Genomic DNA, 17,541 nt, shown 5'->3' with positions numbered 1-17,541 from the left:
ATGCTTTAAACACGGTAGGAGAGGGTATGTCTTTTGATCATGAGACTCCATGACAAACCTCTGTCCAAAAGCCTTTCATGATAGACTCAGGTTGCCTGGAATTTTAGGCAATGCTTCAACTGTTAGCACGCAAATGGAGCCCAGGTACACTGAAGATTGACCATTTTCTGACTGTTGTGCCAGAGCCAATGCGGTGCCCCCAGCCCTAAGAAGATAGAGAGGTATCATTTGCAACAGAGCACATGTCATGCTACTCTAATGTGCTGAAGTGGCCTGGTACGCTATGCTAGATTACTAAACTCTAGGGTGACTGACGTCTTCAGCACGGACATACAAAATAGAGCGAAAATTATAGAGAGGGAAAATATTAAAACTGCAGATCATGTTAATTAGTGATGGACTGCACAACCACGGCAGCAAGCTCTGACAGTATTTATTTCGTACATTGTCCCTTGTACTTTCATGTGTGCCCCGTCGTCCGTAACAGTGTGGAATTTAAACATCTTTCGGTATTTACAGACAGATTTTTAAAACAGTAAATGTACTCCCGGGTGATTACGCGCTCTATAAAAACCTTAAATAAATAAAAAAAATAAAAATACTCTCAAAAATAAATCCACGGCGAACAAAGTTCCGGTTTCAACTCTTTTATTCTGGTATCATTCACAGTGAATAAAATGCCATTTATTTAATTCTTGTAAATGGCATATCAACCACAAAACCCTGATGCGAAGCCTGAAACGTATGTAAATTGTTGTTTTTTTATTTGTTTTGTTATTTTATTAATGTAGCAAACAATCAACATATAACAATAGTGTCATCTCTTGGCCAGTTAGGAGGTCATTTTATTTGTGGTTTAGGAAAGTCGTCGTTCGTGATGTCGTGGTTCATAGTCAGGTCGTTGTTTTGGACTCGTTGTTTAGGCCAGTCGTTGTAAAAGCTTCGTTATTAAGGCTGTTTCCCGGTTTAGGGACGTGTGGATGGAAAGAGAAAAAAACAAGCATTTACAATGCAATGGTTTCGCCTTTGGAAAAGTTAGAGCTATTGGCATTGTAAATGACAAAATTTGTATTTATGTGTTGGTTTTGAAAACAGATAAATAAATGGCATTGTCATTTAAATTGCCATTAGCTTAATCTCTGCAGTCACTCTGCAGTCCCTCGCACTCCCTCGCACTCCCTAGTCACTCTGCACTCCCTAGCCCTCCCTAGTCACTCTACACTCCCTGGCACTCCCTAGTCACTCTGCACTCCCTAGCACTCGAAGCCACTCTGCACTCCCTAGCACTCTGCAGCCACTCTGCACTCCCTAACACTCCATAGCACTCTGCAGTCACTCTGCACTCCCTAGCACTCTGCAGTCCCTCGCACTCTGCACTCCCTAGCACTCCCTAGTCACTCTGCAGTCACTCTGCACTCCCTAGCCCTCCCTAGTCACTCTACACTCCCTGGCACTCCCTAGTCACTCTGCACTCCCTAGCCCTCCCTAGCACTCTGCACTCCCTAGCACTCTGCACTCCCTAGCACTCTGCACTCCCTAGCACTCTGCACTCCCTAGCACTCCCTAGTCACTCTGCAGTCCCTCGCACTCCCTCACACTCCCTAGTCACTCTGCACTCCCTAGCCCTCCCTAGTCACTCTACACTCCCTAGCACTCTGCACTCCCTAGCACTCTGCACTCCCTAGCACTCTGCACTCCCTAGCACTCTACACTCCCTAGCACTCCCTAGTCACTCTGCACTCCCTAGCACTCTGCACTCCCTGTCACTCTGCACTCCCTAGCACTCCCTAGTCACTCTGCACTCCCTAGCACTCCCTAGTCACTCTGCACTCCCTAGTCACTCTGCACTCCCTAGCCACTCCAACAGGGAATATGAACCTGCAAAGAGGCAACAATCCTGGTTTTTAACACAGTGGAGCCGTGTGACTTGGTGAAATTTGGCAAATACTTAAGCCTGCTACAAGTATAATTTAAGGACATTAATAATACTGATCACTGCTCCAATTAAAATCACCAAAACAGTGAATTTTAACGTTTTATATGGCAGGTTTAATCCACTTGGATAGATATTTAAAATGTTTTCATTAGCCGCTCTCTGAGCCCATGATTTGAGAACTATCTGCTATATAATTCCCAGTCCGTATGCACTGTTGTGCACACGTAAATTAATTTGCACAGTAATTAGCTGATATTAAGCCACAGGTATTATTCATGATTCCCAAATTCTCATGACATTGATTTAAAATCTGTCCAAAACTGCTATATATTACTTACATTACCTATGCTTGCGATTAAAACAATATGCACATGTACTGTTTGCACAGCTAAGGTATTTTGCATAGCAATTATCTGGTTTCTAGCCATAGGTATGTTCACGATTTTGACATTTTTATGACATTACTTAAATTTGGCATATAAAAGGTAGTTTTGTCTGGTTAACTTAGAATCTATCTGCCCTCGGAGTTATATCTACTTGGCTGAGCTGCAGTGATCTACCCTGACCAGCGCACTGGCCAACTGAGAGAAGCCATTCAACAGTGAAACGCTGCTCGTCAGCCAGACCCTGAAAGTCGCATAACAATGAAGAACTAGGTTACCAGTTGTCTCCACACCAAACCCTGGGAGAGAGGGACCACCTCTATAATTGATGCCTGATGGGGAGAAGAGAGAGCTCAAGAAGCCGCGTGGAGGGAACGGCTCCCAAACACCAGTGGGCCCGGGATGCTCTTCTTTCTCTAGTCACGTGACTAACGTGTGTTTCAACACTTTGCAATGTTATTTTCCTTCTCACGCGTACCTAATATCTACCCAATGATCCATCACATGAAGGAGTGATAGCCACGATCACAAGCCGCCGCGTTCTCCCATCTTAGGTGACATCATTCACTCCCCACTGAACTGAAGTGTAGGCATGAGATTTTAAACAGCTGTTCAACTGCACACCACTCAGCTACTGCACATACAAAATAAAGATCATTCTCTGTTACTAAAGACATAAAACTGGGCTCGTTTTCGGTCGCGTTGGACAGGCCACTAGCTATCTTCCACCCGTGGGATAGTGATGTCATACTGTGAGCCTCTCAGGACTCAGTAAACAAATGTGGGCACGGTGGAGTCCCCCCTCCTGGGGACTCAGGAAGACCAATGGCAGGAAGAGCCTCTCTGGCTCGGGTTGGAGTCCCCCTCCTGGGGACTCGAAATGCACAGAAATGCCCCCTTTCGCTGGAGTCCCTCTCGGGGGACTCGAGATGCCGCCAATGCCCCTTGAGCCTCCTGGCTCGAAAAGAAGATGCCACCCGACGCGTTGGAGCGGCCCTCTGCCAACTGGGGCCACTCGGCGAACAAATAGGAACTGCCCCCAGAGCCTTGCACCAGTGGCGTCACTAGGGTTGGTGTCACCCAGTGCGGGTAACTCATGGTGTCACCCCCTCATGACTTACATCATGAATCCATGATGCCCCCCAGATACCCTTACACAGCTTTACAAAGGGACTAAAATGCACATGGCACCCGCGTGTCATGTGCAGCTACACACATGTCCTGGACAGTACAGGACACACACACTACGCATGGCACCAGTCTACCCATGCCCAGTTAGACACAGGTTTACTGGCAGCACAAGAACCCTACATGCCCGTTCAGGGCCACACTGTTTCTGGGCATAGCATGTTACATCTGCACAGACTCAGAAAGATGCGCACAGTAACTTATGGAAACATGACACCCATGTGCAACTCATAGCCAGTGGGCAGTACGTTACACTTGCACACAATAGCGCAACTACAGACCAAAGCAGTTTACTGGGTATATTGCACGCTCAGACACAAGGAGCACATACTTTCAAACACAGCGAAGGGAAGAATGGGGGTGCCACTTACCAGCTGCAGAGGAAGACAAGCGTGCACCTGGCGCTGCAAAACCCTGGTTCACTTCCCTGGGTCGGTTAGCTAGAGTTCAGCCTGCAGGGACTTCTTTTTCCTTTGTTTTTCCTGAAATGATTCCTCTTGCCCGCATCGCAAGAATCTCAGGGGCGGAATCCATCCTCCCCTTTCTTGGTGTTGGGTCGGGTAAGATTTTTGAGGCCTTGGAGTGTTTAGCACGCCACTTTTCTCTTGTAGCACACTGTTTGCTACCTCTCACATTTTGTTTGCAAAAGATAATTGCACAAGTGCCACCATTGCCTACGTAACGTTTGTTCTTGTGCTTTAGTGTCTGCCAGATTATGCAGTATTATACCTCTAATTGTACTGTTTTCTCTTGTAACCTGTACACATGTCACTTTTTCCTCCTGTATTGCACCGTTTGCTACCAACCTCATGTATTTTGTTTGCTCACAATTGTCACTTTTGCAACTTAACGTTTGCTTTTGTAATTTGTTCACTTGTTATTTTCTAATCATCATGGTACAGAGTTCCTATTGTGAAGCGCTCTGACGCCTTCGGGTAAAGTCCGCGCTATACAAAAAATAATAAATAAACGTTTTGGGGCTCGTGGATCGCTACTGGAGGAAGGGTTGGGAGAGGGGCCCTCTGAATGTCTCACCCTGGAGCGTTAAGAGAGGCAGGCAGGACTCGGAGAAAGCCATCCGTCACTGCAGACAGGCATGGGCAGCGCTGCCTCTGCTTCAGCATTCCGCCTCCCAGCTTAATATGCTGCTCTGTGCTCCGACTGCCAAGGACAGGAAACAGGAGCCCTCGTTGCCTGGCACGATGAGCAAGGAGGCCGGGCTTCTGGAGAGCATTAGCAGCCCGCGCTGTTACTTGTAGCATTTGGATTTTTAAAACGTCAGGTCCGGGTCCACGTCACGACGTGAGTGACGTTTCGAACGTCATTGACGCCCGGATGCTAATTAGGACAATAATTTTGTCCGGCGGCCGGGTAAGGTTCAACAGACAGAAATATTATTTTGCATTTTGGTGTCACAGACTCCGTGAAACCAAAATGCAAAATAATATTACTGTCTGTCAAACCTTACCCGGCCGCCGGCCAAGATTATTGTTGGCACGGACCATGGTCATAGCTGCCAAGGTTTCAGATAGCTATGTGTGACATTGTCATAATTTCAGAGTGAGTGACATTACGAGGACTATGAGTGACATTTTCTTGCGAGCAAAATCTAACAATGAAGGCAAGGAAAACATATAAATATCAGAAATTATCCCCATTTGAACAACGATAAACTCTAAGATCATCTTAAAACTTCTGTAAAACACCAGCAATGAAAGGGCACTAACAAGACACAGACTGTGTGACTATAGTTCTCATTATCAGAGAGCAGTCAGGCACAGCAGTTGTTAAGAAGATGATATAATTGATCTGCTCATTCATGACCTGCGCTAGCCTAAAAAAAACACAAAATAATAGCGTAGCAAGTGCAACTAGGTTTGTTACACCATCACTCAGTCTCAGGCATTATTGGTTGCTAGGGCAATAGGGTAAAAAAAAGAATGCTGGGAAGTGCCAGCGCAAAACCCGGAGGTGTTTTCCTCTTAACATGCAACAGTGCAAATAAATGAGAAAATACAAATTGCACATTCACAAAGGTGTAAAACGAAGACCTAAAAAAAGTTGGACATTATATTATACTGGTTTTGCACAAATAAACAATGTTTAGATTTGTGACACATTGTGGTCACCTAAGTACTGGTCCCTTTCAAAAGAGAAAACAATTCCTTTTTTTGAAAATAAAGATCTTTTTAAGATCGGATATGTAAATCTGTCACTGTAAATGGACTAGCTGCTACTTTGATTCCTTTAACAATATATAGATGCAGAATATAATTCAAACCATGTTCCTGGGTGGTGAAAGAGAAATTATGCTTGTGTGGTGAAAACTTCGTACCAGTGTTGCCAGGAAAAAGTAACAATTCCGGAGGCCAGGGCTGGGGCACAAGCTGAGGCAGGAAAAACACCTGTTTTGCCAGGCGGCCGAAAGAAAAACAATTAACAACTCATCGTGCCTCTGCCAGCTTACACCGACTCCCCCCCACCACCCCACCCCCATGCCCCTTGGTTCTGGCAATCAATTAGCATTATGCGGAGCATTAGTTTCGACTCCAGTCCGCTCTCTGTCCCATGTGGGGCCCAAGACCGGCGGACTCGAGCCTCCCAAACCAGAATGTAATAGGCCCCAAACATGGATCCTTTCTCAACCGCAATGCAATTGATCAAATTAATAAAGTTAACAAAAACATGAGTATGACTCAGCTGACTCGACCCGCCGCCGCAGTCGACTACAGGACCGGGCATTTATTTTCAGGGCACTCCTCAGGAGACTGAGGCACACATTAATTCACAGCCAGGCCTGCCTGTATATTTTCAAAACCACTAGCCTAGTGTAAGCTTTCGTTTCAACTTTTTAACTAACCTGAATTGATTTCAATGTTAATGAGCTGAGCCCTTACCTGCGATCACACCAGGCCAGCATCATGTTGCCTCGTGTTGGCTGGCCCGAGCTGCCGGCGGTCTGAGTGATCATTTAGCTCCTGAGCCTGCCTCCCCTACATCGCGGGCGGCCCAGCAGGGCAGGTCAGTCTGGTGCGAACAGCAGGGTGCTGTGGGGCCGAGCAACACCATGATTCCCCCCGTCGCCCACAAACAAGTGAGTAACACTCGAGAGATGGGCCAGTCCGCAGCAGAGGGAGTTCTCACAACATGTAATACCTCCCTTCTGCACTTTTTGGAAGCAGGACGTGACGTCCTTATGCGACGCTACACTGAACGGTGGGCCGGGCTATGGCACCTCTCAGGCTATCTAGTGACCCAGAGCCCCGCTGCGCCCCGCAGGAATAAAAAAAAGATACAGTGTAGCAGCACTACCTGCCACTCTCGGAGGATGAGCCTGAGTTGCTAGGAGGACTCCCAAGCCTACAGGAGCAGCCCGTGCAAGAACCGATGTGTGCCGCCAGCTGCAACACACTTTTTAAAGCGCACTGATGGTGTCACCCCTTTGGGATGGTGTCACCCAGTGCGGTCCGCACCCCCCGCACCTCCCTAGTGACGCCACTGCCTTGCACAGTCACGGAGCCCCCACCAGCCCTCCTTCACTTACCGGGCGGTTCGTGGGGGACTCCGGTCCTTTCTCCTGTGTGGCGGTAGCGCTTTGCGGGGCTCTCTCAGCACATGAGAGCCCCGCCTTCACAATGCTCCCGGCCCGCTACCTGTTCCCCCGGTCCCCCATCTCGGGACCAGGCCGTCAATGGCTCGCGCTGTTTGTTTCTTTTTCCCGGCGGCAGCGAGCAGCCAATCGGTGCGCGGCGGCAGGCGGGACTTCCCTCCAAATGCGGAAGTCCCGCCCCGCGTCAGGCACCGTAGTGCCTGGCTTCCTGTTTTGCGGCGCTCGGGCCGCGGCGGTGATTCTCGGGCATTTAAGAGGGGTGGACACCCTCGAGACCAAAAGTAAACAGTGAAGCGAGGTGGGCACTCGCAAAGGGCGCCATAATCGGGGTGGCACCCGTCAATTAAGAATAAAGTGCAACGAAGCACTCGGGGGTACCAAATTACTGCAAACCCCGGAATCCAATCACCACACGGCAACAGTGGTGACGCTGCGCCGCACGGGCCAATCCCGTCGCGGCGTTTGGTGAGGGGGCTCGGCTCTCCCGTCCAATCGGAGAGCAGCGGGCTCGTTTTCAGTCGCGTTGGTACCGGCAAGGTACGGGGCCCTTCGTCGGGGGTTTACTGATCACGGGTTGCGGTGGTGAAGCTGCACACAGGTTATCTTAGTGCGCTCTGCTCGGGGAAGGCTCACAAACCTTCAGTCTGCACCAAACACGTGTCGATGGATTCGGGGGCGTTCCCGGCGTCGCGTGACGTCGGCAAAAGCCAAAGAATCTCGGGAACGCCCCCGTGTCTGGTCCGGCATTGATGTACAGGCCCCTCGTCCAATGGCTAGGCTCCATTTATGGAGCTAGCCAATGGGACGGGGGGGGCGTGTTCCAGAGTGCTTACTGTACTCAATAGATTTCTCTGGAGGAGGAGCCTAACGGCTCCGCCCCCCAGCGAAACCTAAAAATGAAAGGAAATGATGCAAAACGAGGGTGACTAGAGAAAAGGTCATGGAAATAAAACAGAGAGGAAAAGGAACAGAGAAGAGGGGAATCAAATGGAACGCAGACACACTAAAGAAAGGAATTAAAGAGAAGAGACTAATAGGAAGAATGCTTGGTGAGAAGAGAAAACGGAAGAGAAAGAAACAAGCCCTCGGCATTGCTGTGGTGGGGGGGGGGGGGCGGGGAGAGGCAAGAAGGGGAGGATAGGGGAGAGTAAGGGTGACGAGACGCACGGGGAGCAGCAGCCTTTGATGTGCCGCCGGACGCGGGCAGTGAATAATTAGGGGAGGAGAAATGCCAGAGCGCACGCTGGGGACAGCTTGTGGAGGGAGGCTGGTGGCTTTGATGCGTGCGCGCGCTTTTTTCACGGGCACAGCATCCTTATTAATATATTGGTATTCGTGTCAACATTACAAATAGCGGCTGCAGCGAGCGTTTCTGTGAATGTTATCATAAGAGTAGTGGTATAGGTATTGTTACTACTACCAGCTTTCCAGGTGTTCAGCTCATGATGAATCTTTCCTACAATGGAGTGAATAGTTAGGGCGCAGTGTTCGACTTTGAAGATAGACCCCCAATACCCCTTCACCTCTTACCCGGATACAATCGGAGGAGGAAAATAAATCATTTAAGAGAAAACATGCAAAGAGCATTTTTCCTTAATAGGGCTCTTGAGACGAAATGTTTCGTACTCGCTGGAAACCCTCGGGAAGCGCAAAGGGTGTTGCATTGCTAGATAGAGCCTATATATCACTATGTTTGCGCATCTTTTTTGCGCCACTCTAAGGCTGAAAAGGTATTTTCTTCATATATATATATATATATCTCGACTGCAATGTCCGAAATTGGATGGGGTTCAATTGGAACAGACCCATGTATTTAACTATCTGGGCATAACTTTGTCATCCAAATTAGATTGGAAACAGCACACCAACCAGCTGGCCACGAAACACGCACAATTGGTAGGAGCACTCTCTAAGGAATTTTATTTATCTCACACTAGGCCAATTACCCCGGTTCTAAAGATCTATGATGCCAAAGTTGGAGCAGCAGTTCTCTATGGGGCGGAACTGTGGGGGCTCAGTAATTTGAAAAGGTTGACGGGTGCGAAAAACAAATTTTTATGTAACATCACAGGCTGACCGGCCTCCACTCCATTGATCCCTCTCCACTATGACCTAGGGTCTCATAGCCTTGAGGATATGGCCAGATATAGATCAGTTGCCTACTGGAGGAGATTATGGGTTACTCCAGAACTCTCCCAGTATGCGCGGGCCTTCCTCGAGGTGAGAGACCTCGATAAGGCTCACAAAATAGTATGGCTGAGGGAGGTAAAGGCTATTTACAAGGCTATGGGATTATCCTCATTGTGGGATGACCCAGCAGGGAACCCATTCCAACCTAGAACAGTATTTAGAGACTTGTACTGGAACATGCTCGAGGTAAAGAGATTTGGCCGCTGTATTGAACCATCTCTTACGGCTGATTTTCTAGAACTAAAGGACTCTCCGGCCTTAGAGGCATATTGGGATTGGATTACCATCCCAGGGGACAGGAAGAAATACCATCAGGTCAGGGTGGGGACATTACCACTAAACGCTTTTACCGCAAAATGGCGAGGGGGACAAGGACTGGCTTGTCCCTTCTGTCCAGACCAGCGAGAAATTACAGGGCATGTTTTTTTTGTCTGTCCTGAATACAAGGCGCCCAAGAGATCCTGGTTAAAACCTATTTGCGTCCAGTTAGGTCTCAAAATGGGCTGTGAGGCAGTCAGGATTCTACGCACTGACAACTCCCAAGCCGTAGTTGTAGCCTTAGCTAAATTTCTTCACTGGATGTGGATAATTCGGGCCCGTAAAATGAGCCTTCAGTAATTTCTGGCCTAATGATACTCAAAATTGTAAAATGTATATAGTGAGTAATGCTCCTTGTGATGAACTTTTGAAAATCTTTTAAAATATTTATGTCTTGTTCTTAATCTAATTTATTTGTTTGTAACCCATGGATTTTATGACTGGTGGTTGGCCAATACCAATATTAATAATTGTAAACTGAGAGACGAAGTGATGAATTGTGGATTATACTAGCTGCCAAGAATTATATTAGTTGTCCTCTTCTTCTTTTAAATTGTAAAAATGTTTTTTTGAAAATGTTGAAGGTTGTAAATGTCTTTTATGATTGAAAAAATCGAAATAAAGTCTTTTTGATTTGATTTGACAATGTACTTCTTCAAAGACGAAATACGCCTGAGCGGCACTTTTTCCCATGTCAGACGCCCCACAGATCTCTTGGAACGAGTGATGCTTTTCTCTTTATTAATTTTAAAAATACTCTACGCTTTACCTGTTTGACATCCCGCACCCTTCAATTAATACATTCTCTGAGCATTAAAGATGAAAAAACGAATTCTCCTCAAATCATCGTTTTCACAAAATGGACAAATGGGTGATGGACTTAAAAAACCCCACCCTGGGCATGCCGGCAAGGCGCCTTTAGATAACCCAGAGCCTTCTCGCTTCCTGGATATGCGGACGATTAGGAAACGCGTCCCTGGAAGCACTGTGCTGGACTCAGGAGTAAATATAATCATTTTCAAAAATTGATGTAGAGGACACTGCGCGGTGCTTATGACGCTTTACTGGCCGTTGTTGGTATTCCCACCAAAAGGATTCTCCTTTTATCCACCTCAAAAGGATGAAATGCTGAGCCAGTCCCGCTTTCATTCAAACCTACGAAGTGAAGCTATCAGGCAGCACTCACAACCTGCCACACGCGACTGCAGCAGGTGCACGCTGCCACTGAGCTATACGAGGAACGCGGGAAATTAAAGGAGGCACTTCAGGGGGTCCTGGCAAAACAGAGAATTTTTGTGCAGTCTGCACTGCTCTGGGCGAGGTGAGAGGACGGACGGAAAACAGAGAGAGAAGAGGGCCGGCTAGGGCGCTCGACCTCGGACCTGGGGACCTGGGTACGAGTCTTGGTAACGACGCCAAAACCTTCTGTGGTTCTGGGCAAATCACTTCATCTCCCCGTGCCTAAAATGAATGTGTGTCAGTCCTCATGTAACGTAACTGGTGCTATGTAAAGCGCTTTGATACCTGATTCGGTTCGGGTCTAGTTCGCGCTATATAAAACTCTGCAAAAAAATATATATATGAGAAGCACGGCACATCGTAGTAAACAAAACACGGTCTGTGTGCCGCAGAAAGAGGAAAGTGATTAGATGCTACATTTTAAGGAAAAGAGTGAACTATAGGTAATAGAATTGGGAGAAAGATGCAAAAAAAGGAAAAACACGATGGCAAAAAAAAGCGTTGCACGTGGTTGGAGGTAGATCAACAACCGCTAAAACAGAGAAATAAAGATGAAAATGGCAATAAAGAGACAAAAGACATATAAATGTTGAAAATTAAAATTGAAGTAATAACATTAACAGGAGCATAGGACATGCATACAGTAAGGAATTAAATTAATAGAAAGAAAGAAAATATATTAAAGAAAAAGAGCAAAACATAAAAAGGCACAAGAAAAAACTGAGCAAGAAAAAGAATAAATAGAGTAAGATGAGAAGTAAAGATTTAAAAACCTAATAACGAGTAAGAAAAAGACAGAAGTATTGGCAGAAGAAAGAGAAATAGGAAATACAGACTAATTCTCCTCCTAAATTACCACATACCAAAATAAAACAAGCATTTACAATGCAATGGTCTCGGCATTATTAAAGGTAGAGCTATTGGCATTGCTCATGACATTTTTTTTTTTAAAAAATCATAAATAAATGGCATTGTCATTTACATTGCCAACAGCTTAATCGTTTGCATATTCGAGACTTATTGCATTAGCACCCACACACAGGGGACGGTCCGAAGATTTAATGTTTTTTAGTTAGGGGACTTGAATCCACCCCTCTTCTCCATTGGCTGGCCTCGCAAATGCTGGCCAGCCATTGGAGGAGAGGGGCGTCACTCCCTTTAAGCCCCGTTGTTTCCAGATTCGGGGGCGTGTTTTTTGCGTTCTTTATCACCGTGATGTCATCCGTCACTCAACAAAAAACACGCCTCGAATGCGAAAACGGCGGCACTTTCCCTTTTCCCGACCACTACCGACTTCCCATCTTAGACATTCTCCCGCCCCCTCTCGTCGTCAAAGCCCCTCCCACAGTCCACACCTAATCCCCGCAGACTCCTGCCCTGCGAGATTTCCCCACCTCTGAGACTGCCTCCCAGACTTTACACTCCCGTCACCCTGGAAAAGAAAACATTGGAGCTCTGCTTCCAGGCTGGGGCCCTCCCCGGAACCACCATAGCTGGTCCCAAGGTGAGTGAACAAGGAGCCCGGACTGTCAGTGCAGAGCAGGCCCGCACGTCCCAAATGATAATGCTGTCCTTCCGAGCCTTACATTAAAGTGCATTGGACTGGTGGAGTGCATCGGGAAACTGGTTATCTCTTCTAAATACTAAGGTGGGTAAATGAGGGTTGGGCGGTGGATGCGCCAGCTGCCCTTCACCTGACAGGCGTGCAGATGTGACCAGGCATTCCTGTCATATAATGTACGTACGTTTCCCGTTCGCCGGTTGGTATAATTTATTTACGTTCCAAGCACATGGGTTTCTGTTTTATTTGTGCTGAATGTCCTCGTGGGTGGATGGATGTTCTCTGTGAGCGTTCTCTGCTCATCGGTCGATATTTCGTATGTACCTTCTGTGCTCAAGGTTCTTGTTTTCTGTGGATCAGTGGATCTTATGCTCCTGCTGATCTGTTCTGTGCTCACGGCTCTGTGTTTTGTATGTACATGCCGTTAGGTCTATAACGCATATGTGCGTACTGTGTTCATGGTTTGTTGTTGCAGAAACATGTCGTGTTCACAGGGTGCTTATTTTGTATGCACATTTAGTATGTATATACAGTATCTGCGCCTGGCTCATTCATACATGCGTTCTTTGCTCACATGTTGCTATTTGTATGTCTGTTTATTTTAATTCTCACCTACAGATGGCGAAATGACTTTTGTGGACTATTCCAGAAACTCAATGAGTTTAGAGTTAGTTCATTGCTTACTTTTGGTTAATTTTCTTGTCACTCTCGTCATCTTTCTTATGTGATGGCTTTGAATGCATGTCTTGTATTTGTACCTCCCTGGAGCTCTTTATCATTCTTTAATTTTTTTGTGATTGAATAACTTGTCAACTACTCACTTTCTGAGAATTTCTATTTTCTTTAAGAACTAGACAAGAGTGCACGTTCCCTTTTTATATGATGTTTCTCTCTCAAATACCCTCCTACGTGCTCAGTGTTACTATCGTGTGTTTCTTGTGCTTGCTCTCCTGCCCCCTGGCTGTGCTTGCTCTCCTGCCCTTGCCCCCTCGTTGCTTGTGCTTGCTCTCCTGCCCCCTTGTTCGTTGTGCTTGCTCTCCTGCCCCTGCCCCCTGTGTGTGGGTGCTAATGCAATAGGTCTTGCATATGCAAACGATTGAGCTATTGGCAATGTAAATGACAATGACATTTATTTATGATAAAAAAAGTCATGAGCAATGCCAATAGCTCTACCTTTAATAAAGCTGAGACCATTGCATTGTAAATGCTTGTTATTATTCTTACTTGGATTTGAGACCACGTAGGCGATTGCCCACTTTCTCGCTGTGAATGCTCCTGCCCTCTCTGGTAATTGAAACACAAGCTGTGGGTGAAAAATGAAAGGGGGAAATGATTCCGTCGCCTAAGGGATGGAAACACATGCTCTGCCGTGAACACATGGGGTGGAGGGGGGCTTCCTATGGACCGTGGTTGTATGGCCTTTCAAATCATGTCTCCTGCCAGACGACTACATTGCTTTTAATTCTACGTTTAGCTCTGCTGCAACTCATGAACATGCATTGTATTGTAATTGAATGTAGGTAGCGCTGACTACCCCGACGAGGAGCTCAAACACTTTGCGCGTTCCTTCATTTGGAGTTTGGCAAACGCTCCTGGCAAATGAACCTTCCTATAGATAGATGAGTACCCGAAGGTGCGGAAAACACCAGCATGTGCAGCCTTGTCTTTCTTCTAGCGCAGCATCACAAGTGTGACGCTGAGCAGGCTTCTTTTTTTTTGTTCTTTTCTGTGCAGAAGAAGGCTCAAGCTGCCCACAGGATACTGCAAGGACTAGGGCCGCAGGTGGAGCTGGTAAGTGTCGGCGCTGCTTGGCTCGCAGGGAGGTGGGTGCCTGGGCAGCGGGCCAGCTTCCAAGAGGTCGTGTTAGAAGCTGTTCGGGGCGGAAGTCTGCGGGTGATTGCAGAGTAATCATACTGTGATAATACTCTTTATTGATTGGTTTAAATAACCATTTAAAATTTAAAACATGACAAAATTTAACGACAAAAATGACTGTGATAAATGTTAACAACTAGGGATTTAAAATTACTTAAAATTAGGGGGGCCGTTATGGGCTAATAATGTTCTGATGAAGGACATTGCTCTGGATTTCTTGTAGTCTCTGATTTGATTGTTGAGTCTGTTAACTCTGCCGCCATTCTATGGTGAGAAGAATTTGGATGTGGTTGTGGCTTCAAGTAGTTTTGACGCTCAATGATGCCCAATGTTTAGCTTGGTGTTGTCAGGGTTAAGAGCGGCCATTATTGCTTGACGGCAAGATCGAACTCCCAACTTAATACATTGGCCTCGCAGCAGTGACCATCTGGCCGCATGCACAGACGATATGTTCCATTGATTCTGAATGATAGCCACACAACCTGCATTCAGTGCTACTGCCCGCCGGCGTCATTTCGGGAGATTCTTCAGAAAGGGCCATTCACCCATCCTCAACGCTAAAAACTTGTGCTTCCAATAAAGTGCGTGTGTGCTTGATAGGTAGAGCGGCTGAACACCCACTTTAAAATTGGCGATTACAGCCCAGGCGTGTCTCCTCTTTGACAGTTTTGCCCTGTCCGAGTGAAAGGACCACAATCTAACGGATTTTTTAATAGCGGTCATTAACACCAAGTGAGAGGGTTTTCTATCCCAGAGGCCTTTTGCACCTAGTAGCTATAAACTGCGATCCGAGAGTTGCCGATGCTTGTGGCTGGTCTGATTTTTCTGTATTTCCTACCAGAGTCGGGCCTCCAAGGAACCCTCCCGGGCGTGGCTCAATCTATGACACAGTTTAACGTTTGCACCTGCCTCCACTCCATGGTGATCTTGAAGTCCCAGTTCGAGTCTCACCTGAGCTGGCGAGGAAGATTTTGATAACCGAAAGGCTCTTTTAAAAAATGTTGTTGTTAACTTGTTTATTAATATACTGGTTGTGCCCTTGGTGATCTCGTGTCCATACGTCAGGGAGTTGATTACTTTAGCTTTCATTACTTTCTGCATGGACGTTAGGCTGGGACCTAATAACTGTTTTGCCAATTTTGCAGCGGTCACTTCTAACGACAAGGCTTTAGTATTCAATGCTTCTTTGTGCTTGATAAAAGTACCTCTTATGTCGATTTGATTCAAAGTCTTTATTCGAATTTTTGCAAATTCATAAAAGCAATACAAACAATCCCAAGTCAAATTAACATAATTACAATAATTTAAAAGCAGCACATTATTAAATACAAATCAGTTATCAGTAAAGTTCGCAGATTTGCTAAGGGTGCTCCATTGTTTTCCGGACATGGGTAATAACTCTTAGAAAAGTGCTAGTGCGGAATATCAGCTCTTCATTGTTCATAGTTAACAACATCAAGTTTGATTCCTCCAAAGAAAGTGGTCTGTGCTTTTTAAAATACGGTGCTAAAAACCATTTAAAATATTTTTGATAAAATGTACAAAAGAAGAAGAAGTGTAAGCCAGTTTGCAAGCTCGTGTCATCACATGGGCACAAAGTATTTCCAGATTTTAGGAAGGAGTAACCTAATGGAAAACATAATAAAAATCTGACAGTCCCTGCCCTGAGGCGAAAAAGTAGGGATCTTTCCCAATTTGTCATTGGCAGCGTAAGGTACAGTGGGATTGGTTGTGTGTGCAGATCTTTGTTCACATAAGCCTGGATTGTTGGTTTGATTAATTCCTTTGCCAATCTTTCTTCACTATAAAGTGCGTACAGTGCAGATTTTAAATTATTTTTGGCTTTAGGGTCGATTTTACTAGGGTCAAGGAAAAGGCGTCCTTTGCCTACGCTACTCAATTTTTTAAAAACTCCAGAAAGCCAGGGGATTAACATCCCTTTTTCGCAGTAAAGGCAGTCTCTTATGATGTCCTGGGTTAGGCCAGCCATGTTATTCTTCCAAATAGCGAGCCAAAACATTGCTGGTCTGGAGGCGATAAAATCTGATATATAATGCAAGTTCAGTTCGCAGTGGCAGATGTATTCCGAGGAGGAAATGGGCGCTCCGAGGATTTTTCTGCAGAAGCGGTTTTCCTCTGTCTGGATGCTCGGTGTTTTTCCCAGACCCCAGATCTCTGCCCCATAAGTAGCTACTGGCACACATTGTGATTAAAAAAAAATTTTAAATAGCTTTTGTGGCATCTACTTTCTTAGTCCGTGGAAGACTAAGAATAGAATTAATGGATTTTGAGAACTTGCTCGTGGCGTGGATCAAATGTCCACTCCACGAGCCGCTCGCAGCAAAAACCATTCCTAGGTAGGGAAAAGTGTTAGTGGAATAAAGTTTGTCAGAACCCACTGAGATAACACTTAGTTGTCTCTTACCCGGGCCACAAGACATGATAAAAGATTTTTTTAAATTTACTTTAAGATCAAGCTTTTCCATATATTGGGCAAAGTCTTTTACCAAGCTGCGCAAAGCGTTCGGGGTGAGACCCATGAGCACCGCGTCATCTGCATAAAGCAGAGTCGGTAGCAATCCCCCCCTTATTCTCGGAACGTCTGTAGTTGCCAATTTCAGAGATTTGTTTAATCCATTTATATAGATAATAAATGACAGGGGTGCTAAAACGCACCCCTGCCTGACTCCTCTTTCTACCTTTATGGGCTCTGACACTCCCCCCCCCCCATCCCAATCCTTACTTGTGCCCTCTTATGTCAAGAAAGATGCCCAAGTACTTATAACTGAGGGTTGATTCTAGCTTTGTTTTGTTGAAGTACCACCTTTCTATTGACCTTTTTTGCTTCCCAAAAGATTTAGTGTTTGACAGGTTAAGATCTAGATGGTTTGTTGTCGTGTAAGGTAGCAGTTCATCCATTAGCCTCTGGAAACCCACTTTTGTGTGACTTAACAACACCAAATCATCGGCGTAAAGCAAATTGGTGATGCGGGTCCCATCTAGTTGAGGAGGGTGGCAGTTTACAGTCGAGAGCTGGAGAAAGGTCAGATATAAACAAATTAACAAGGAGTGGGGCCAATACACAACCTTGTTTGACGCCAGTTTCGGTTCGAATCTTCCTGGAGATGTGGCAGCCTTCACCCAGCTTGATTCTTATCCATGTTTCTGTATGGAGTTGTATTATTGCTTGAAGAAGAGGCTGAGGTATGCCCCGCGATTTTAGTTTCTGCCATAACAGACC

General features: G+C 46.0%; 1 protein-coding gene across 1 annotated transcript in view; it reads right to left on the bottom strand.

Annotated features, from left to right (window-relative positions):
- Nucleotides 1–15,401, bottom strand: part of LOC147725735 (uncharacterized) — a 567,397-nt gene extending 551,996 nt beyond the window's left edge. The window contains exon 1 of the mRNA XM_086964485.1: nt 15,252–15,401. Coding sequence (XP_086820611.1) covers nt 15,252–15,401 — 150 coding nt within the window. The remainder of the gene's footprint in view (nt 1–15,251) is intronic.
- Nucleotides 15,402–17,541: the final 2,140 nt, after the last annotated feature.

Source organism: Lissotriton vulgaris, chromosome 3_2, assembly GCF_964263255.1.
Source record: "Lissotriton vulgaris chromosome 3_2, aLisVul1.2, whole genome shotgun sequence".
Taxonomy (NCBI): Eukaryota; Metazoa; Chordata; class Amphibia; order Caudata; family Salamandridae; genus Lissotriton; species Lissotriton vulgaris.
Note: the sequence above shows the minus strand (reverse complement) of the source record. Positions and strands in the feature narration are given on the sequence as shown.